This window comes from Strix uralensis, chromosome 4 (genome assembly GCF_047716275.1).
Source record: "Strix uralensis isolate ZFMK-TIS-50842 chromosome 4, bStrUra1, whole genome shotgun sequence".
Classification (NCBI taxonomy): Eukaryota; Metazoa; Chordata; class Aves; order Strigiformes; family Strigidae; genus Strix; species Strix uralensis.
Genome location: NC_133975.1, coordinates 70,928,589 through 70,952,372, shown reverse-complemented (window position 1 = coordinate 70,952,372; position 23,784 = coordinate 70,928,589). Strand labels below are relative to the sequence as shown.

General features: G+C 40.8%; 1 protein-coding gene across 1 annotated transcript; it reads left to right on the top strand.

Moving 5' to 3' along the window:
• Positions 1-224: 224 nt before the first annotated feature.
• QRFPR (pyroglutamylated RFamide peptide receptor) lies at positions 225-23,784 on the top strand. The gene is made up of 6 exons (XM_074865163.1): positions 225-650; positions 15,782-15,940; positions 16,562-16,623; positions 17,385-17,620; positions 19,206-19,303; positions 21,223-23,784. The coding sequence occupies exons 1-6, from the start codon at positions 311-313 to the stop codon at positions 21,624-21,626; spliced, it is 1,299 nt and encodes a 432-aa protein (XP_074721264.1). The 5' UTR covers positions 225-310; the 3' UTR covers positions 21,627-23,784.

Sequence of the window (23,784 nt, the reverse complement as noted above, 5' to 3'; positions counted from 1 at the left end):
GAGGGGCGGTGGGCGCTCCCTCAGGCGCGGAGCCCCCCGCCTCGTGCCCGCGCTGCGCGCTGATTGGCTGCCGCCCCCCCCCCCCCGCCCCCGGGGCGCGCTGGCCGGGGCAGCCGGCGGAGGCTGCGGGCGGTACCGCCGCCTCACGGCGCTGGGCGCGCTGCCGCTCCGTCCCCCGCCGGCTGCTCCCGGCTCTCCGCGCCCCTGCCTCTGCTCCTCCGCCTTCTTCCCCGCGCTGGGGCCGGCGATGTCGGGGCGCGGGCGGCGGCGCTGCTGAGGGGGCTGAGGAGGGAGAGGGGAGGAGGGCGCCATGCGGTCCCTGAACATCACCCCGGAGCAGTTCGCGCAGCTCCTGCGGGACAACAACGTGACGCGGGAGCAGTTCATCGCCCTGTACGGGCTGCAGCCGCTAGTGTACATCCCGGAGCTGCCGGGGCGCACCAAGGTGGCCTTCGTCCTCATCTGCGTGCTCATCTTCGCCCTGGCGCTCTTCGGCAACTGCCTGGTGCTCTACGTGGTGACCCGCAGCAAAGCCATGAGGACCGTCACCAACATCTTCATCTGTTCCCTGGCGCTCAGCGACCTCCTCATCGCCTTCTTCTGCGTCCCCTTCACCATGCTGCAGAACATCTCCTCCAACTGGCTCGGCGGTGGGTGCCGGGGCGGGCGGTCCCGGGCCGGTCCCGGCTCGGCGGCCGGCGGCCGGAGGTGTGAGGGGCGGCGGGCGGTGAGGCGCAGCGGTGGGGCAGTGCTTGTGGCTAGGGCCGCCGCTGAGCCCCCCGCTCTCCCTGCCGCCGCCCGCGGGGGACCCCTTTGAGGGGCGTGGGGTGTCCCCGCGGTGAGCCTCGGCCGCTGGGGCCGGTTCTCCGCTGAGGAGGAAGGGCGGCGGCCGCTCCGCTGTGAGGGGGCCGCTGGCTTCCCCGAGGGCAGCGTTGTTTCCGCGCAGCCCCGTGGAACTCTTCGTGCCCGCACGGGGCTTAAACTACTCGGTGGACACTTGAAACGTTTGCTCTCCCTGGAGCCGCTGCTCCGCGTTCAGGCTCTCGTAGTCTGTTACGGCAGGGCTGGGGCGCTGACCCCGGGTGTGTAGCTCGGTAACCTCAGCCTGCCCTCAGCTGCTTTTCCGCAGAGTTAAATATCAGTATTTAACACCGCTCCTTCAGGTTATGTGAAACCCAGTGCGCTTTCATGCTTGTGTTCCTTGAAAGTTGTAGTATGGGTGAGAAACTATACGTTGTGTGGTGCTGATGAGGTAGTCTGGCAGTACTTCCCCCCCCGCCCCGAAGTAATACAATCTGTCTGGCAAGTGAAATAGCAGTCTTAATTCACCTTAAGTTCCTATGACAGCAGTCGACTTGGAGTTGGACCGACCTCCTTAACCTGCTGTGAGGAAAAAGAAAGCACCTTTGTAGAAATAGGGGAGTGAGAGAACAGGCAGAATTTATGTTGAAAGGATGCATTATTTTCAAGATATGCTTACATTTTGGGAATTATGTTGTATTTCCATTGATGTGAAAGACCTTTGGGCAAGGCCTCCCTGATGCCTAGAGAGAATTATTATTTTTGTGTTTTTTATGCATCCCAGTTCTGAAGTAGTGAAGTAACAAAAAGGCAAAGGTGAAGTAACACTGCAAATGGTATTTATCTTCCTTTTCTTGGTCTTAAGACAGTGTTTGACAGTTATAAGTGGAAAACTAAAAGGGATGGTTTTGTAGCAAGTAGCAGACAACATCTTGTACAACCACAAATTGAAATATTTTTCAGAATATTTCAATATGAACAGAAAAGGTGTTCATAAAGTGACTCGGTTATGTTTCAATTTCCAAGGCTTCCTGTGCTTCTCTTGTTGGGAGACAGTGAAGGTTACCTTCAGAACATGGAGATTTAATTCCAGCACTTCCCACAAACTAGAATGCCGAATGGGAATTGACAGGTCAGAGGAGAGTTGAAAAGCACATGAGTACCTCAGTGAGAAATAGGCTTTATTTATGTCTGAAAAATGGGAACTTTCTGGGAGAAGTGATGAGTATAAAACTCCAGGAGCTACTGATAGTAAGGGTGACTTTTATTTTCTTACGAGCTGTCCTTGGGGGAGGTAACCACCATTTCAAGACATTACAGATGTTGAACCCCAAAACTGATAAGGATGTGTAAATAAAAATAATGGAATAAATTGATAGCTATGCTGCTGTGATTTCCTTTTGACTATTGTAGTTCCAGTTCTTCAATTAAGAATACAGCAGAAAGTTACTGGTGGCATGAGGAGATCTCACATAAATGGGAGAGGACTGAATTGAGTAAGTTTCTCTAAATATAAGAGGTGTGTTTCTTCTCACTTGCAAGGAAGACCCTGGTCTGTCAGTTTGACCACACGTCTGACTGGAATAAACTAAAAGTGGGGTGGGATGAAGCCTCCACCTGAGGTGAATTACAGCATATATGGCACAGGCATGTGGACCAGTATGGGGACAGTATGTGTGTTTCCATTTACCTTCCAGTACTGAGGTCGCTTGAGAAATATCCACCAATAGTGAGTGTGAAAGGTATAGCATAGTTGTGACAAATATCTTCAGATATTCAGTAGTTGGATACTTTTAAAGTATGTGGATTTTACTGTACTTTTTGTCTACCCTCTTTGCTAGAGCATCTTCAGTACAAGTGGATCCATAGGTCCCATTGACTTCGATAGCAGCCTTTATGGTCCTGGTAAGATAATTAGCTTTAACTAACACAGTATTGGGAGGACATAATAATTAACATAATAGATGGATGTTGGGTGTGGGAGGTGTGAAGTAAAATTCAGGAAAATGAATAAGATGCACACTGATTCCTGAGGCTTATGCTGTGAAGCATGAATGGTCATTACAGTTACATGGCAAGTCAGAGCCTGCCAGTCTGGGAGGAGTCGTTTCCTTGCTAGCTTTACTGGTTTAATTTTCCTTTTGCCTTTTATTTTGTAGTCTGAAAAAGCTTATTCTCATCCACCTTAATGCAACTTCTCTGAGTAGTGCAAACTCCAACTCTGTTAAGAAAAAGTTGATTTGACTATGTAATATATCTCTGCTGGAAAAAGTGGTGTCTCCTGAGACACTTGATGTTCAACTGTCCTTGGGTTTCTGAGCATTTCTGCTAGTTTCTGGGTCACTGAAACAACCATCTGTACTAGGTGATGTGAACTGACATGTGTATGTTTTTTACTTGTCTTTGATTTGGAACTGGTTTGTTATTTCCATGCTTGTATGTGTGTGTTTTTCTTTATCTTCTTGTCCCCTTCAGAAACCTTAAGCAGAATGGGAGAAGTGAGGGGAGAACTGAAAATGCTCTAGACTGTAGAGTTAGAACATACAAACATAAGAACACCCACAGTTTCAGAATAACTGTTACCTTTTAAGACATTATGAGATGCTATCATAAAGGACTAACTACCATTTTGGTCCTAAACTGAAGGGTGAAACATAAACGCTTTTACCCCAATGGGTTCTGGGTGTGCATAGTTTACAATAAGACTCCAAGGAGAATGTTGGTAGCTGGTGATGTAAAATAATTCAAATTGTGATGGTAAAATGGCTCCTCTAATAGACAGTGTCTGTCAGAATTCTTTAGAAACTGGAAATTTCTCCATTTCACTGCATTATACTTATCAGAACTTCTGACAGAGATGGGGAAGACTAAAAGCACTGGCAAGATTTTTTCCACAGTATATTCATTAATACATCTTAATTTCACCTACAACTTAGAAACTGCAGTGTTAAGAAACTGAATGTGTGCCTCACTTTGCTGGGTGATTATGCAGCATTAACACAGACATGCTAGTACGTAGGCAGCAACCAGGAGCAGCACCATACTGACCAAAAATGGGTGAATCGGTCTCACTTTTGATTCTGTGATCTCTTTAAGAATCTGTATAGATGTGTGAGAGAGTGGGAGCTTGAGTAAGGAGTAAATTGATGCATACAGCAAAGGTAGTCTTGGTGCACACTGAAGCAGTTGAGGATTTGCTCTCGTATGGTCATAGGAAGGAGACAGCAGTAGTGGTCACACTGTCACACTGATGGCAGCGCTGTTAAAAGATAAATTCGGGCTTTTGTCTCTGAGCCAGAGTCACTTTATTTTCTGACACTGCTTAGTTAGCAGCATAACAGTGTTATCTTTACAGAACTGCCCGGAGCAACTGGAGGATTACTTTTAATGTTGTGTAATAGCCCTGGCTAAAAATAAGGGCAAAACATGAGGTTACGGTAGACCTAGCACTATGCTACACCTTTCTCATGAATTTCGCATGTTATCAGTTAGAATATGTATTCTCAGGACAGGTGTCAGAAGGTGGCTTTTCCTGTCACCTGAGGCACTACTGAACACACAGCAGCATTGCAGATGCCTTCCCATACCTTGTCTGCCCTCCAGCTGCCACTCAGGAGAGGGGTAGGTCTTCAGTGCATTGCTGTCCTGTCTGGTGGCAGTTCCCTCTTCTCTAAAGGCTTGACTGAAAACCAAGTGGCATCTTCCATTCAGTTGAGTATTTAGGGTGCTTTCTGTTCTTTACCAAACGCCTTGTAATGTAACACACTGCTTGACACAACTTTCCTGTATGACGACGCATAAACATTCCTTTCTGAGGGATTAAAACTAAACCTTAGCAATGGAAATCACTGGGCCTTTCGTGTCTGATATTCTTAGATATCTCTTAAGTTCTCCAGTGAGACATTAGAAACTTCTTTGTTCTGACTTGCTTCTGGAATGTTCTTTGATACTGAAGAGTTTCCAAATATTCTCAAGCTGCTGACATGCGATTAGGGTTAATACTACACAGTAAAGCTGGATGTGAGAGATCCAGTTACTTGAATCTCCTATTTTTAAGCTTTTTTTAACTTAACACTTTAAGTTGTCTAGACTTGCTGTAAATCAGGTCGGGTATGCAAGACCACTCTTCATTTGCCTCCCGCAGTGTGAGAGGTTGTCTTGGGATTGATCAGCTTCCATTAAGAGCAGGGTGATTTTTGTAGTTCTATCTGTATTGGTGAAATCTTGCCTTATCCTTCATTCTCTGTGCCCTGCTATTGTGTATTTGGGGTATTTGCTGATGAGTAGAGGCAGTGTATAAAGATGGTTTGGAGAGAGTGAAAGCCTCAGTAAAGGAAATAATAGGCTTAGGTTCTTTTATGTATATAGTGGCAGGGTGTTTTTCTTAAAAGCAGCAAAACAATGCTGATAAAAGGAAACTTTAATTCTACTCACCTGTTCAGCATAGGGTATTTCTTACTGCAAGTTGTGCATATCATTAATTAGTGTAAATATTAAACACAATGATGTGAAATATTTCCTGATGCATTAATTGGGCAAAGAAATCAAGCAAGTTTTAGGATGCAGATACATTGGTTAATGTGAGGTGGTGGTTATGTCCTTTTTCTTAGTAGAAATACCTGGCATTTTCTGCCTCGCATCGAGTGAATGAGAAATGTCCTGTTTTGATCCCTGCTAGTGAGTCTCTCTCTTGAGAAGAGATTTGGATCTTTAACCTGTATCACTGCCAGAAAAACCTGCCTGTCCTACTTGTTGTTTGTGCCACAATTGCAGATGGTTGCTTACTGCAGTAGTTTCGTGTTCTAGTAGCAGTGCTTTGCTGCACAGCTACCCTGCATCTTTGCATGTTTGCATTTGGTTTTACTGACTGCATTTTGAAATAAACGGCTGATCCAAGGTTGCCCGAAGACTTGTGGGGTCTGCTTCAGTGGCTTTGTAAACCCATGGGCAGAAAAGCTGCAGGTGAGCCTCGGAGAGAAGGGGAAAGGAGGGTGGACAGTGTGGGATACCTTGGTCAGCCAGCCCAAGGTGTGTGGTCCACATTTTCAATGTGCAGCACAGAGGGAATGGTGTGGACTCCATCGGTAAATAACCTACAGGCTATTTGAGGTGCATGGGCTAATTGCATGGGCTCATGCCATACCATTTTGTCTCAGCTGCTGTAGTTGACCATACACAGACTTACACTATCACAGGTCTACTGTCAAGTGCTACACTCACGCCTTTTTCTGGGCAGATGTATGTATAATGTTCTTTATCCTCTATAGGTAACATGTGAGAGACTTGTGCATTGTGGATGGTAAACTGCTAAGGATGCAAAATGCCTGTATACCCAAGAATCGATATAAAACAATGCATTGCCCACGTATGAAGGATCCTTAAGGACATAATCTGTATGATGTTGACTGACTTGCTTTCTGCCCTGAAGTTACAAAATACAAAACTTATCTTGCAACAAGTGAGCTGGAGAGAACTGGTTTACAAGCTGTGATAGAGATTTTAGTGCAGGGGCTTGGTCAACAATACTTTAACAGAGGAAGGAGCAATTTAAGTTTTATCAGAGAATGCTTTCAGTATTTTGTCTTTGTAACCCTAATAAAAGAAAACCTGATCTTTTAAATGGGTGATGAAATGGCTAAATCATAGTTACAGGCACAATATCTGATAATGAAGGCATGAAGAATTGTTAAGGGAATACCATTTATACTTGCAGCCTTCTGAATCTTTTATCATTGGAGAAAACTAATCATTATTGAATAATCTATGCAGTTTTTAACAGTGCATAAGGAATACTTTTGGGAACCTCTTAGCTTCTTGAAAAAGAGAAGTAATTAGTTATTTTCATTCTCGGCATTCCTCTGCAAATTATTTTCTTTCCCAGTTGGAAATGGCCAGTATTAAATGCTGCAGTGCTGTCTTCACTAACAATCTATTGGAAGTGTTTGCTGAAAGCCTTACCTTGTAGAATGTTAAACATTTTGATACATTTAAGATATAGGTGAATTATTATTATTACTATTATTAAAAATATTCCAAAAAGTCACATGTTTCTGTACGGGGGGCATATAAGTGGAAAATGAGCAGGCAAGAAAGGAGATACTTTTTCAACAAGTCTTTCCAAGAAAAAAAATATTTTTAAACAGCCTTTAGAAAGTCTTCGAAAAATATTAATCAGATTCTTTCTGATTTAGGCATACTAGATGCCTGAAACTACTTCATAGCTTGCAAAAGAACTGAAGAAGAATTCAGTTCTGAAAGCCACAGCCAAAAAAACCCAAAGTGAACCAGAATCTGAGAAATAGACTAAATTTTCCCAGTGCCTAGTTTTAGCACAAGAAGGCTTCAGTGCTGGGATAGTCTCTGTTCAATGTACTGGAGCTGTGTTTATCTCTGCTTTTGGGGGCATTACATAGGTGTTACATATTGTGTGCAGTATAGTGTAAACATGTCCCAGGTGTCTCAAAGACCTGGAATAAGTCTAGCTGTGTGTTTTGCATTGGGAAGCAGAAAGTAGCACCCTTTTTCCGCAAGCTCCGTCTGTCTGAGAGTTTGACTCATTTAATGTTCATTAATGACCTCGGGTAGCTGCTGTTCACACAAATTTTGGAGTCAGGCTTAGGAATTTAAACTTAAGTTTAAGTGAGGATCTAACCAGACTTTTCATATGAATCAAACTAAAACGTTGTTTTCAAGAGTAAGTCAGTTACTGCATTAATCCTGGATTTTTATCATTATGTCCTGATTCTGTTTTAGGGGCAAGGGAATGCCTTTTGTTCTAAGAGTGGCTGCTTAACTCAAGGATGCACATAAGCAGGCAATTGAAGAGAAATTTCTGTTTTGAAGTCGTTCTCGCTTTTTAATCCTGTGTGTTGTATTTATCAGGTAATCTTGTCATTGTGAAGCCTGACAGAAGAAATCTAATTTGGGTCAATTAACTGAAATACATAGGGAAGCAGAGTAATCCATGTAGACCGACTTATCTCTAGAGTGGGTGACTAGGACCAGGAGCACAAGGATGTGTTACGTGGGCTGTAGCTGCCAAATCCTGCTGGAACTATTTCTTGCCTGCTTTTCTTGCACCTCTCTTCATTGAAAGACGAGGCAAATAATGATTTTGGTTTGTTTGTAATGATTTAAAGGCTGTAGGGATTTAAGATAAAGAATTAGTAATAACAGAATAAGATTGTCAGCTTGGAAAAAAAGTGAATGATCAAGTTTCTCCTAAATTCTTTCACTTGACACTGAAGGTGGCTTTAGTAGTTAATGATTCAAGTCAGCAGCTAAGAAACATATAAATTTTATGTTGTTTGGAATGTGCTCTTCATAGCTATTTTTCTAGAAAGGGGTTGCATTTTGCCAGTTAAGGATTAAAATGTGAGGTGTCTAATTAAATACAGTTCTTTTACAAGGTAGGAGGCTACTTTTTGAGAAGTAAGAGGATATTTTAAATGTATGCATGTATTAAGTGTTTTCACTTAGGGAAACTTAATCACTATTTTCTGATGTAATTTATTATATGGTTGTCATTTACTATCGTGAAGTTGTTGGATGAAAGTTGCACTGTGACTGAAGTGCAGGAGGACAGCGTTGTTTTCAGCAGTTATCTGTAGGCAGTGAATTTACTGCTCTAATTGATGTATCAGTCAGATTTTATTTGAAGCAAGTAGATCTCATCCTTTCTTACCTCATTTTTCTTCATAGGTTTGAAGAAGAGTGCATAGTTCTCTGCTTAATTCTGTTTCTCACCTTTGAAAGACAAATATATAATTGCTTGCTTCCATATCACAGGCTACTCGATGCTTCTAACCCGATTATTACAATTTGGGGGTTGTTTTCTTGACAGCAGCTGCAGGTTTGTGTTGATGATTGGTCTGTCTCGACAGAACTTTTAAACGTTGTATCTAAAAATTTATCTTAAACCCTCTTTGCTTTTTCAGGATTATTTCAATGTGTATAGAGCCAGGAAATGCTTCACATTCCCTTCCTTCTTCCATTAAAATGAAGTGACTTCTTCGTTAGGCAAATGCTTCCTTCACCCAAATGCTGATTAGCTTAATGACTCAGAAACACTATAAGGAGTGATTCAAACTCACTGAATTGTGCTTTTGTTCTTCACTTTTGTATGTTACTCTTTCACTAATTGTCCTCTTTAGATAGGATCTCAAATGTGTTTTGAGGAATATGTTGTTTAAACAGAAATAAACAATAAAGTATAGCCATTCAAGTGCCTTTGTATCATGAAGATAAAAAGCAAATCCATTCTTATTTTCAGATTGGTTGGGAGATACAGAACTTCATTGTATTCTTAATCCAATGTCGATTTATTACAGGTGAGTGTATCATGACAAGGACATAGTACCTGATACAAATAACTAAAATATCTAGCAGCCATGTTAATGAATGGAAAGATGACTTGAATAATACTAGCTGTTAAACTATTTCCAAACCATGTTCTAAACAGCTACATTTTTATCAACTTGATTAGAAAAAAGGTGTAAACTAGTATATTCCTTTAAAATCTTCTGTTACTCTGTGATAATTCTGAACAGAAACATGTGAAAACTAGCTTGACATGTTTTTAATGTATCAGTGTTTCACACAGCTGTTTTTTGCTTGTCTTGATCTTATTTTAGTTTCACTGTCTAAACTGTGATGTAGTAGCATAATTTATGGTTGATTTCCCCCCCCCCCCCCCCCAAAACTTAACATGTCTTGCTTATAGTAAAAATTGGCTTTTTTTCTCAATTTTTCCAGAAGGGACTTTCAACTAAGAGGCACTTCAGAAATGGGTTGCATTGGTTTCTTCTTGCTGCAGGTGAAGCTTGTTTTACACAAATGGGTTAAATATTAAGTGAAATGTGTACGTGTGATTGGATCAGGGACTAGACCTCAGTACCTGTTTCCCTAATAGTGAGTATGCAAGTTTGAAGGTATTGTGGTTTCTTTTTCTGGCTGTGACAATCCGTAAGTATTCTTGTGAGATGGTTCATTTCAGAGGGAGGTCCTGAAGGTGGGGCCCTGATGGTAAGGCTTTCTCCTTGAGTTGGAGATCCGGGATTTGAGGCCTCCTTTTCCACACTTCCCTTTTTCAGTGATTGTAGCATTCAGTTGATTTAAAGGAAGGAAGAAGAGATGCATCACCTGTGTTTTGGGAAGGCTTAAATCTAGTAAAACCTACCTTGCCTATTAAATTGAGTCTCACAAGCAAGGTTGTATTTAGTGTCCAGAATACTGTGGCCAGTTTTGGACTCTCAGTACAAGAAAGATACTGATAAACTGGTGTGAGTTCAGCAGAGGGCCACCAGACGTCAGGGGTGGGAGCAGCTGCCCTATATGTGTGGAAAAGCTGAGGGAATGGAGCTTGTTCAGTCTGGAGAGGTGACGTTTTGGGGCAACCTAGCAGCATTTTGCAGTGCATACAAGGAGGTTATTGAGAAGATCGACCCAGGCTCTACACGGTGCATGGCAGGAGGATGAGAGGCAAAAGGCTTCAACTGAAACAAGAAGGTCAGTACTGGGACCGATGCTGTTTACATCTTTGTTGGCAACATGGACAGTGGGATTGAGTGCACCCTCAGAAAGTTTGCCAGCGTCACCAAGCTGTGAGGTGCGGTCGACAGGCTGGAGGGAAGGGATGTCATCCAGAGGGACCTGGATGGGCTGGAGAGGTGGGTCTGTGTGAACCTCATGAAGTTCAACAAGGCCAAGTGCAAGGTCCTGCACGTGGGTCAGGGCAATCCCAAGCACAAATACAGGCTGGGCCATGAGTGGATTGAGAGCAGCCCTGTGGAGAAGGACTTCAGGGTATTAGTGGATGGAAAAGTGACTATGAGCCAGCAGTGTGCGCTCGCAGCCCAGAAAGCCAACCACATCCTGGGCTGCATCAAGAGAAGTGTGGCCAGCAGGTCAAGGGAGGGGATTCTCCCCCTCTATGCCACTCTCTTGAGACCCCGCCTGCAGTGCTGTATCCAGCTCTGGGGCCCCCAACAGAAGAAGGACATGGACCTGCTCGAGCAGGTCCAGAGGAGGCCACGAAGATGATCAGGGGCTGGAGCACCTCCCTTATGAGGACAGGCTGAGAGAGTTGGGGTTGTTCAGCCTGGAGAAGAGAAGGCTCCAGGGGCACCTTATAGCGGCCTTCCAGTACTTAAAGGGGGCTACAGGAAAGCTGGGGAGGGACTCTTTATCAGGGGGTGTAGGGAAAGGATGAGGGGTAATGGTTTTAAACTGAAAGGGGGCAGATTTAGATTAGCTATAAGGAAGAAATTCTTTCCTGTGAGGGTGGTGAGACACTGGCACAGGTTTCCCAGAGAAGCTGTGGCTGCCCCCTCCCTGGCAGTGTTCCAGGCCAGGTTGGACGGGGCTTTGAGCAACCTGGTCTAGTGGAAGGTGTCCCTGCCCATGGCAGGGGGGTTGGAACTAGATGGTCTTTAAGATCCCTTCCTTTTAAGGGAAGGCTGTGCTGTCTTCAGCCTTGGAGATTTTCAGGATCTGGATCCTCTGGCCTGTATCTGGCTTGGTCTAGCTTGATTGCCAGTCCTGCTGTGAGCCATGAGGTCAGATTAGAGAACTCCTGAGTTTGTTTCCAGCCAGCATTATTCCATGGCTTTCTAATCTGTGCTCAAGACTGACTGAGATAACTCTGCAAGTCCGTGCTGGAAACATGTAGCCTGGAAGTGCTTGAAGGAACAGGGCAATAGACTCAACACTTTAGACATTAGGCAGTTAAATCCTAAAGAACAAAACGATGGTTGTACTTCCATGAAGGACTTCTGAAGTCCTTTCTGTAATCTTATTCCAGCTCCACAGCTGATCCCTGCTAGCTGATGCCTGCAAGCAGTTGGTACTAATTGCTGTAAGGGGCCTCAGACAAGAATGTGCCCAAGGACATAATTTTTGCAACTGTGATGGGTACATCCTGGACAGGGCAGATAAACCAGCAGACACCTGTGGAAGCTCCTCAGGGACTCTTCCCCAAACAATGTGTTAACATATGCCTTAGATTCTCTGGAAATAGGTGTGTACTTCTTGGAAATTACATGAATATTCATTTCTTTTATTGTATGTAATGTGTGCCCTTGTCTTTCCGTATGCACCTTAGGTGGAATGATCCCCCCTAGGTGGAATAATCCCCTGTGCATCCAGCTCTGCAATAAAGAATGTCTGACCTCTAAAACTTCAAACTACATCTTAGAGGATTCTTTTGAGACCGAATTTACAGTAACACAACAACAATCTTTCTGTTAGGAAGGAATGTGTTCTAGGGCTTGTGGACTCGCAGTCAGTATTTTGAAATGGTTTACTGAAGAGTTAATCTCCATATAGATGTTCTGTTTCAGAATATCCCTGGAATAACTGGCGTGATCACTCTGAGCTTTTTAGTATTCTGGAATAATAGTTTCAGGTTGTCTTGTTCCTTTTTCTCTACACTGCCCCCACCCAAATGCCACCATTGTGAAACAGTTATCTTATTTAACAATAAATGTTTCTCATTTTCCATGTGTACAAAAGCTGATAGTATCTGTAGTTTGAAGACATAGGCTATATAGTATTAAAAGACTGGGAGAAAGTCTTTAGTAATTATCACAGAAGTTTGGAATGGCTGGTATATATTTGTAAATAAAATAATGAAAGTTTTGAAAACTAGGAACAGGCTTTATGTGGAAAATATTCCCTATTCTGCCAAGTACAATGACCCCTGGTATCTCAGGATTGAATCCCATTCAAACACATGAAGGATGGTGGAGCTGGATCTCAAATGTCAGTTTTCCATTGAAGCTGATGATTTTTCATTTGTCCATGACATCCTAAACACTGTATTTCTTTCTTTTTTTCACCCAAACATGTCTGTTTCAAACACATACAAAGGAGAGTTGATTTTCTTGCTAAACAGTCACTTAACTTTGGTGAAGTTTTGCATTTGAAATGCTAGATTGTCTCATTATTTCTGAAGACAGGAAGCATTTGTATAGTGAGTGACAATTCAGGGCAAGCAAAAGAGCCCTGAAGTGGTACGCTAATGCTAATACAAGTTGATAGTCGGAGACCCTGGGCTTGGTGGCATGAGAAGCTTCAGGGAAGTTGAAATACTGTTCTATTTTTACTAATATATAGAGGCTTTTTGAGTAGCTTTCAGGTATTGTCCTTTAAAAAATTTCATGTTATTTCTCGGTTATAAAAATATATGTGGCTGTTTTGCTTTGGACACCGACTCTACCAAGGAGTGGTGTGCCTCAGAGCAGGTGTTTAGTTCGGCCAAGTGTGTCTAATGGAAAACATCCTTTTGTTTCACATTTCTGAAAGTGTTAATGTCACTCCTTCAGCTGGTAGGATCAATCTGTAGGTATGTAGACTCTTACTACCTTTTTAACAGTTACTTTTATATAGCTTAGGTGATTACTTTTTGTGCATTTGTCTTCAAAGAGGTTAAATAAGGAGCTTCTGAAACCTTTTCTTCTGGGAGTTCAGCTAAAGGCATAGTTGTAGTCTTTCACAGTGTAGTTATTGGGAAGCAAATGAAAAGATACCAGTAAAAGGCAATGAAAATCTGGGAGCTCGGGAGTTACTACTCGATGAACTCGGGTATTCTATTTGCTCTTTGAATAGTTGGGCACAAGCTGGAAATTCTACCAGGCTCATATAACTTCAGTGAAAGTTGCTGTCTCATTTTGTTACTTGAGTAATAGAATGCTATGTCTCTGCTCCCTAAGAATACCCTGGAATGCTGGGACTTCAGTGAAGGAATAGTGCATTACAGGAGAACTAGAATGGAGTACGGTTCTAGTGGACTTAACTTTATTTAACTCTGACTTTTTTTCAAACTGTAAGAAACAGCATATGGTCAAAGTCTTTTTTGCCACAGCCCCAGCACTCAAACTTGAACTCATTTCTTTTGTGAAACAGGAACTTAAACATTTCTTTCATGTACAAATTTTGCTTTTCTGTTCATGTTATTTGTATCAGGAGTCACTTCTAACTTACTCCATCAGCGAAGAAAAAACTTGAAACCAATAGTGGAACCTCTCCTTTTGATTCAAAGGAGTAGGATTTGGATTTGGCTGAAGATCATTTTAACTCTGCTTTACTCCTGGCAGTAAGCTGATTTTCAGAAGTGGCAAGAGATTGTGTGTCTCTTCTTTGGTTGTATTCACCAGTTGCCATGTGCAAAAAAGGTAATGATTTGAGCTTGCTTTTTGTTACCTCACTACAGAAGTTTCCACACACTGATTGAAGGACTATAAATTTGGGTGGGTCTGGTGCTTCTATGTATAGCATATGCTGTACTGGGTGTGGTGAGAAACTGATGAGATGCTGAGTTAATAAGATATTGGCCATGTTTCATAAGGGTTTTACTTCCTGTTTCCTGAAGCCAAGGAAGAAGCGGGGGGAATTTAATTGTATAAATTGTGTCAACTGCAAGATGTCTTATCTGGCGGTTGCTGACACTCTGGAAAAATACATACATGCAGATCAGTGCATCTTCTTCCATGTGGTTCCTGTTGACCATGCTAAAATTTCATTCAAGTAGCTTGAAATTGGGCTGCATGGTATATTTTTATTCTGTTTTAAACCAGATCTGTGTGCACAGTCATGGTGTTGCTGGTGTTGAATATGTACTTGAAAGGTACTTGACTTCCATCCTTTGCCCCTTGCCCTCTCCTTCCCTTTTTGGAGTCACAGAAAAAGTGATTTTTTTTTTTTTTTTTTTTTTTGGGCAGCTAGAATTTATAACACCAGTAGCAAACCAGTTCCTTCTTGTAAGCTACAGTAGCTTTTAGCCTGGCCTAGCAGACAGAAGTTTCCCTGTTCCTTGTTCCCTATGTGGAGGGCAGGATTAAGTTCTGATAGTTTCCTGTTTTTGTCTCTCTTTTCTATGCTTTTAGTGCTTAAGGTGTCTATAGCATCTTAGACTTACAATTGGATTAGATATTCCTTTGGCTATCTTGAGTTTTATGGATTGTATCTGGGTAAGGTGTAATTAATGATTAAGGGAATTAACCCTAGCTATTACTGAAATGAATAGCTGATACTGAACTGTAAGGATGTGAGGAAACTCTGAGAATGTGGACATACGAAATTATCTCATGGTCAGAAAACAAGTAAATGAGAAGCAGGTTGGGAAGGGCGTTAACGTAAGATTTTTTTGAGAGAATAATTTACACCACACTTTCTAAGATGGTTGGGACCTGAGGATGAGTAATGACTACTGCGGTAGGAGTTGAGTATGTACTTTTGTGAAGCTATAACAGCAATGAAATCTGAGTATCTGTGTTGGCTGTGCATAAATACAATGGGAACCTATACAACTGTGAAAATGCAGGCAGGAAATTGCATTTAATTTGAACAGTGTCATTAACATAATGTGTTAATCAGGAAAGAGGGAGACTTGGAGAATGGAAAGATGATGAAGAGGTTGAATTTTTCCTCTTTTATGTTATGCCTCTTAGAGGACTCGTGTGTGTGTATATATATATAAATAAATATAAAACTTGGCAGAATGATGCAGTAAGTGCCAAAGTGTACAAATAGAGTGGTATTTAAATGAGCAGAAGGAATGTATTTACAACAGCAGGGAAGGTAAACTTTTAAACGGGTAACAAAGACCTTCATAAAACTGGAAAGTAATCTGCCAAGATAAAAAGATAATAAATATCTCTGTAACTTGGCGTAGTTGAAAACAAGTGATGGAAGAATCAGTCAAAAGCAGAATAGGAATAAGTGTTAGACTGATACAGAGCAAGCGAATATGTTGTTAGAAGTCTTGGTTTTGCAGATGTAGTGTGTATGACAGAAGAATGACTGTTGAAAGCTGAATTTGATGAATAGTGTAAGTAGGTGACTTAACAGTTTAGCTGTTAAAATAAATCTAAGAATATTAGTCTGTTCTTTTTGCACAATAGCACTTTAGTAATGAAGTCTAGTATTAATAGCTTTTTTGTGAATTGCAACAGTTGCATACTTTACTTTCTGACTATTGCAGGTGCCTTCGCTTGCAAGATGGTACCGTTTGTTCAATCCACTGCTATTGTAACTGAGATTCTTACAATGACCTGCATTGCTGTGGAAAGACACCAGGGGATTGTGCATCCACTAAAAATGAAGTGGCAGTACACCAATAAAAGAGCTTTCACGATGCTTGGTAAGATTTTTAGGCACCTCCAGTAATGGTGTGTATAGAGAAACAATCTTCAGTGTAGCTGGTGTAGATGGCATGACAGAAGAGAATGCACTGGTGTGACCAGTGATTGAGAGGTAGAGTTAATGATAAATGATAAACATTATAAAATAGCTCAAGGATAATGCCTGTATGTGTAGCAATTACTAGCCGAAACCCTGACAATTGACTTAGAATCTGAAGTCAAAGATTTACTTGACTAAGATTCCGAGAAACCTTTGGCAGCCTTTTCTTTCTTAAAGAAAGGTTCAAAATGTACAAGCACTGCTAAAGCAATGTCACAGCTGTAAGTGTTCCTTCAACTGTAACACGAAGAGAACATACATAATACTACTCCTGCAAATTAAGTTGCCTTTACACTTGAATACCAATAAATTAAGGTAGTTTTAAAGAAAACTGGTAACAAAAGAGCATGCTGTTACTGATGTGAACGTTGACTGATATGTGCCTCATATAGAAAACTTTGTTCTTTATTTAAATTGTCTCCTTTGACTTTTTAACGATGAAGCTGCTAAACTGTTCATACCAAAGCTTAATCTGCTTGTTGTACAAAATATTAAAAAAAAAAAATGTATTTGTTTACAGGCATAGTCTGGTTGCTGGCACTTATTGTTGGGTCACCTATGTGGCATGTGCAACGGCTTGAGGTATGTTAGGTGAAATGGAAATTTACTTTTTAAACTCAGTCCTTGCTGGATCTTTTTTGTACCTTTAGCAATGAAATTGAATCAACTCCTAAGAAATGAGAATGGGGTAGGAGAAGAGGAACTTTAGTTCTGTGTGCCAGCATGAGAAAGGCTAAGGAATAGGACTCCCCAATTATGTCAAAGAGCAGTAATTACATCTTTTACTTCCACTGTGGCTTCCTTTTGGTTTGTTAGGTGCACTGGCACACAGCAGTGTAGGGCTTAGATTACTATTTCAGGATGACATAGTGTTCCCTGAGATTTGGAAGAAGTGTGCCTAGTTTAAAATGTAATTAGCTGCCCATTATAGTTTAAGGAGTTACCATACAGTTTGGGAGGATTAAAAAAGGGCTTGTCAGAGTCTGCTGCTTGCGATTCTGAATGCTAACAAATCTTTTTGTTTAAAGTGACTGATAGGTGAGGATTCTATACATCCATCTTTACTTACAAAATGCGTAGCAAACATCTCCTTCGAAAATCCTTGTTTAAAAAAAAAGTTTTGAGGAGGAGTGCAAATCAGAGCATCTCCTGACCTCGGTTTGTCAACTTGGATCAACCCAACACTTGATGTGGAAAAGCACTTGGAAGAATTTTGTCACTTTGAAAAGTCTCTCTGTTGAATTTTGGTGGCTGTATTAAGAGCAAGGAATATTTGAATGTGCTTGTTTTTCCACACGTGGGGTAAACACTGTAGTGACTCATTTCCTTTACACTTGTTACAGGTTAAATATGACTTTCTGTATGAAAAAGTGTATGTTTGTTGCTTGGAAGAATGGGCCAGTCCAATTTATCAGAAGATCTATACGACCTTTATTCTTGTTATACTCTTCCTTCTTCCACTGATGTTGATGCTTTTTTTGTACACTAAAATTGGCTATGAGCTCTGGATTAAGAAACGAGTGGGAGATGCTTCAGTTCTTCAAACCATTCATGGGAGTGAAATGTCTAAAATATCAAGGTTTGTAAAATACAGTTGAAACCTTGACTTCTAGAAAGCTTTTTTTCCCCTGACAGTCCTTGAAAACCAATGCAAAAAGAAATACCTTTCTTTCCTTATTTCTTGGGAAGTCTACAAGCATAGACCAGATTTTTAAAGCTAGCTAGTTATTTAACACTTAGATACCTTGATTTAAAGCAACTTAAACAGATTGTTTTCTTCAAAGTATAGTGTAGCCACGCCTTGGAAGTCAACCCCTTTCAATAAATCTCATATTATAAATTGTGAAATGCTTGTTTTTAAAACATGTAGGCCATGAGTTAGAAGATGACTTGGGAAGATGCTGCTACATTATTTCAGTATGTTCTATGGAAAGCTATTTATATAATTCTGAGAGTGTGAACACTACTTTATGATCCCTTTATATAAGTTAAATTGGCATATGGGGAAAAAATCAGAATTCATTTAAAAACTACTTTGGTACAGTTTAACTTGATATAGGTTCCAAAGAGTTTTGAGTGTTCTCAGATATGTTTGTGTGAGACTATCCAGATGGTGATGCTCTATCTGAAAAATTACGAAAATCAGTAATTACCAACTTTGCTAAACTGCTTTCGCTAAATGTGGCTACCCTTGATGTTGCCTCATGTTTTTTCCTTTCATTTGGCAAATTGATCTGTTGCCTGATGTGCTAGACACCTCTAACAGTTCTGTTCATTAAGGAGAATATCACCGTAAGTATCGACTCGGAGAATACTGACAAGCAACTTAAAGATATTCCTTAGATATTTGTCTAACAAAGTGCCTAAGGAAGCAGACCCTTCTAAGTCAAAACTGAAAGGGTGCAATCTTGCAGGAGTCAAGGTGACATGTAATCTTCAGACTACTCTTCAGTTTATTGTTACACAGTGAGGAGAAGGTCCTGTAACTGGTACCAGTGAAGTGCTGTTCCTTTAGCTCAAGTGAGAGATCCATCTTGGGATCTGTAAATGTAGTTATATGAATTATATATCAATTTGGGGATGACGATAAATTCATGTATACCTTGAGTTTGTGAGATGTTACAGTGGAGACAGGGAGTGTGTTTCTTGTTCTTATTCTAGCACTTCACCTACCAGCAAAGGTTGAATGTAGCAGGTGTAGTTTCACTTACTCCCTGTCAAATTCTCTGTGTAATCAGGTGCTACAGGAACGGTCAGTGCTCCCAGATTTAAGAAGGGACTCTTGGGTTTTTTGAGCTATTAAAGGAATTCCATGTGGCTTCTGTGTCACATTCCCCCGCCCCCCCATCTCTTACTATTGAAATTGCATCTGCTTGAATAGAATAAAAATACCTTGCAAGATATGCTAATGTCATTGCTTGCTGCAGCTGCAAAGTGCATTGCTTTCCTAAAAGAGAGAAATAAAAGGTGTTAATTGATGTGCTAGATTTCTAGATGCTCCATTTTTTGTTTCAAAGGGAATTGTGTACTTCTGAGCATTCTTCCAGGGTTTTATTTGCATCTGCAACCATCAGAACACATTTACAGATCTAATTTGAAGAGACACATCTAACTATCAGTCAATTCTTAGTGATTCAGTATGGAATGTCTTGGTGCAATTTCAGGAAGAAGAAACGAGCAATTGTTATGATGGTGACAGTGGTGTTTCTCTTTGCAGTCTGTTGGGCCCCTTTCCATGTGATTCACATGATGATAGAATACAGTGAGTATCTGCTATGTGTCATTCAATAAAGCCTTTCTTAGTTTTTTTTTTTTTAATAATGGAACTACAGGTTGTGAAAAGCTAGTGTTGCTGCAGTGTTCAGCTGTAGAATACCTTCTGCTTAGCAAAGGTTATTTTTGTCCTAAATCCTGGATCACTGTCTTGTAAGAGAGATACCTAGCCAACAGCAGAAGAATTACTCTCAAGGCTATGAGTGACAGATGGATCTGCAGTGATCATGGAAAATGAGTACTTTTCAAAAAAACCTCTTATAGAATCATTTAGGACCTTTAGGAAAGGACCTTTAATGTAGTGTTTGGGAGATATATCTGAGATAAACTTGTGTGTCAGCCATGTCTCTTCTTCCCTGCTGTGTGAATTAAAGAGGGTAATCTTTGTGTCTTGCTGTAAACCCTACTGAACTTTGTTGCAGGGTGGGTAGGAGGGAACCCAAGCTCTTTACCAGCTTTTTTAGAATGTAAGCTCTTTAGAAAGGAGATTGTCAGTGCTTCTGAGTTTGTACAGCACATAATCCAGTCCTGAAAAGGAGCTTTCCTAGGCCTTACAAGACCAAGAAAAAGCAAGACTTGACTGTTAGGATGGTAAGCATATCTCTGTAGATTTTTTTTTTCTTTCTGTCTGTCATGCTACCATTTGCAGAAGTTCAGAAGTACGTGTCTGGAAGGTAAAAGTTATTTCGAAGTATAAAATCTCTTGAACAAGTAACTTTTAAATTGAAATTTAATTTTAATTTAATGTCTGAAGACTTCTATTTGCATCCACTTAAGTTGTCATACTACTTTGAGTTAAAACTGTTACGAAACATATATCTCTTCACTTGCCCTGGTTGTAATGAGGTAGGCATATTGGAAGTATAAATACTGGGCTTCATAGTGATAATACCCAATGAATCCAGTTGAACTTTTTCAGTGGTCTTGCTGGATACTAGCTTGGAAATGCCCTCAGTGCTCGTTATCTTTGCTTTTTGCTATTTTCTCTATTGTCCGGGGTTTTGCGCTGTTCATCTCCCATCTCCTGCAAGGGTACTGGGATAGCACGTGGGACTATGCAGCAGGCTATGTGTGGGAACAAGAGGAAGTTTTCAGTAGTTGGTGTACTCTACTTGCCAAAGGTAGCAGCTGTATCTTTGTCTTCTATCACAAATAAGGTTGTAGCAGATAAATCAGTAGTCCTGCAGTCCAGTCAGCTGAACAAAATTACGCCTGAGCAGAATCAGAAGTGCAGAAGCTGTAACTGTTAAAATTGTCTGGATTGTCCCATGTTAAGGTTCCCCATAACACTCCATGAACTGTTTACTCTCTTTTCATTGCTAATTTCAGGAATTATTTCAGGTGCTGCAAGGCCTTTATTTTACTTGCCATACAAACCTTTGCAGTATTTAACCAGAGTTGGGTCGCTGAGTATTTGAATTCAAGGAATTCAGGGTCCTCTGTGATCTCATTGATTAAAAACTGAGAGACGTGACCAAGAAGATGCATTTTTACCTCCATGAGCTGATCTGCGTCAGTACAGGGAAGCAAGCCGTGTGTGGTCAGTGACAAGACAGGGATTGGTGTTAAAGTACTTACACATTTGATATAGACATGAAACTCAGAGCCAGAACAACCTGAATAAAGAAGGCCTGTACTTAGCAGACTGGAAGCTTTCTGTTGCTTGGCCTTTGGGCAAGCTTTTTGGCTCATAAATTGCCTCTTTCTAATGACACTGTCCTTATTTACATATACACAAAGCAGGGCTGTGTGGTAGATCTTGATCTTTCTTTGCTGATGAAACGCTGTTGCTAATACTAAGAACCTCCAGCAAGGTCTTTTGTTTAAACAAAAGCTTCTAATGCCAGACTGGATAGTAGGGATTTATGCCATTCTGTGCTTACAGCATATTTCTTACTTCCTTTCCAGGTAATTTTGAAAAGGAGTATGATGATGTGACGGTCAAAATGATCTTTGCAATCGTCCAGATTATAGGATTCTTCAATTCTATTTGCAACCCGATTGTGTATGCCTTCATGAATGAAAACTTCAAGAAAAATTTTTTGTCTGCCATATGCTTTTGCATTGTCAAAGAAAATGCATCACCGACCAGGCAACTTGGGAACTCGGGGATTACTATGAGGCAGCAAAAGGCAAGTGTTTCTCAAAGAGATCCCACTGACTCAGATGAAGCCAGGAGGGAGGCATTCAGCGATGGCAACATTGAAGTCAAGTTCTGCGATCAGCCAGCTTCAAAAAGGAACTTGAAAAGGCACCTTGGCTTATTCAGCTCTGAGCTTACTGTGCATTCTGCATTAGGAAGTGGACAGTAGCATCACAAAGGCTTTGAGAATGGAAAAAGCATTCTCTTTATATTATAACTTTCAATAAGCCATTTAAAATAGTTTTCTACTTTGCATGCTGAAATGAGGTGAAAAATATTTTGTGGATTATGATGATGTTGGGATAATGCTTGAGAAAATGTCATATATTTTATAAGGATGAGGAGTAAAAGTTTGGAAAACAATGTTATTGTATGACTCCAAGAAAAAAAAATAAATTTCTTCCTAGGGTAATGTAGGGCTTGTTTGCCCTCTGTTTAGGTAAACCAGACAAGTATTGTTTGCTCTGCTTATTCTGTGGCTGGATGCTGGCACACCGCTGGACTGTACACAGGTGAATACCAGAAGACAGGAGCTATGGAGAGACTGCACGCTTTTCTTGGACAACTTTGAAATCTGACATGGGTCTAACATTGTAAGATCTGCTCTCTGCAGCTCTGAGGACAGAGGAGCTTCAGATCTGAGTTCAGGAAAAATACAGGCTGAGATGCAATTCTATTTTGGGGAAAAAAATGTATATGAAAGAGCCAGCCAGAATTTGATTCTGAAGAGATTAAGATTTAAACGTTGCATGCATGTTCAGATTTTGTTAACAGGAAGCATATTAGAAATTAATAATGCATGCATAATTAATGTGCTGTTTTTACAGGTTAATTCTTGGGTACAAATTTAAATGCCCTGTAAACTGCATTCTTCTGCTGAAAAATGTAGAGTCTGAAGTTCTGTACAAGAGTGTGCAGATGCTAGAGGTGTAGTCTATAGAGCAAACACGGAATTTAACTTAGTCATGCTTGGATACATGACTTACAGATTGAAATTGTGGTGGTGCCGTTTTCTGAAGGAATATAACGGCCAGATCCAGAGCCTTTTGGGACTCTACAGAAGACTTTCAATAGAATGTTACGGTCTTTTGACCAGACACTTCTCTGAAGACATGCACAAATTTTCCTGTTGCTCCGTCTTCAAAGTGGATTAATTACTGTCTAAGAACAGGGCCGGTTTTGTGTTATTTTTAGGCTTCACAGTAAATTACTGGGTTGAAATCCATACAAATCCTAAACATTTTTGCTCTCAGTGGGTCAAACTGAAAAACTGTAAAAGGATGCATACAAGTGTGGGACTGGGGGAAAAGCGTGGTCTAGAATGGTACACTGTGATCTGACTCCGTAAATGAGGCTTTGAAATACATAATTTGCAACTCCAGCTGAGGCTAGGTTGGATCCTTTAATAGCCTGTTAAATGTCAGTGCTCTCTTCTGTCATTCCTTGCCTCACCAAAGGGACCTTGGTGTTCCTTCAGCAGTAAATTTTAAGATTCTTTTACATTGCTACTTTACACTTCATTGTAAATGAAGTCTAAATTATCATTGTATAAATTGGAAGTAATCTGATCTTTCTGTAATGTTTACAAATTTCCACTGGATAGGGCATTCTGATGCTGGTTTGTGTGTGAAATACTCTTTGTTTACATGTGTATTATTTATATTGTATATGATATACTCCCATGCAATGACGGGAAGATTCGTGACTTATCCTGACAGCCAGGAATTAAGAGCACTCCTATGTACATAATCATATGTATTAGATAAAATAACAATTTTGGAGAGCTCTGTTTGGGTAAAACAGTATCAGTGAGGTCAGGTTCTGCTTCAGACAGTCATGCAGGCATGGCCCTGTGAATAATGGACCTTTGAATAATGCTGTAAGCAACAGCAACAATTTTTGCCTGCAGTTACAACTGTGACTTTCTTTGAAGACTGTTTCTATCTTGGCTTGTCTTTCATCTTTCTAGACAGGGGTGTTTCAGGGAAAGTTTTCTGCCTTGGAGAATAGGGGCTAACAGTGGTTTATTGTCATAGTTTTCCTCAGCTGGTATAGAGTTTATCTGGCTGCTGCTAATGAGAACTATGTGTTTTGACATATTCTGTAACTGAAAACCAATTTATTTTAAGCCTTATCTGCACTGCTAATTTCATTGACAGATTTTAACAAGTATTTAATAAAAATTACCAAGTATTGTATGTTTTTGTTTTACCTTATCTGTTTCTTCTATTGTCTCATAAAATGTATGTCAATGAGTAACTTGTAGTATTGTATTAATTTCTTCATTAAAATTCCTTTTTGGCATTGCTGGTGCTGTTTTGCACTGA

Excerpts from the sequence above, each read along its gene's own strand:
- QRFPR (XM_074865163.1), top strand. The coding sequence starts at position 311 with ATGCGGTCCCTGAACATCACCCCGGAGCAGTTCGCGCAGCTCCTGCGG. Across the intron at positions 651-15,781 it reads CTCCTCCAACTGGCTCGGCG|GTGCCTTCGCTTGCAAGATG; the intron begins GTGGGTGCCGGG and ends TGACTATTGCAG. Across the intron at positions 17,621-19,205 it reads GAAATGTCTAAAATATCAAG|GAAGAAGAAACGAGCAATTG; the intron begins GTTTGTAAAATA and ends GTGCAATTTCAG.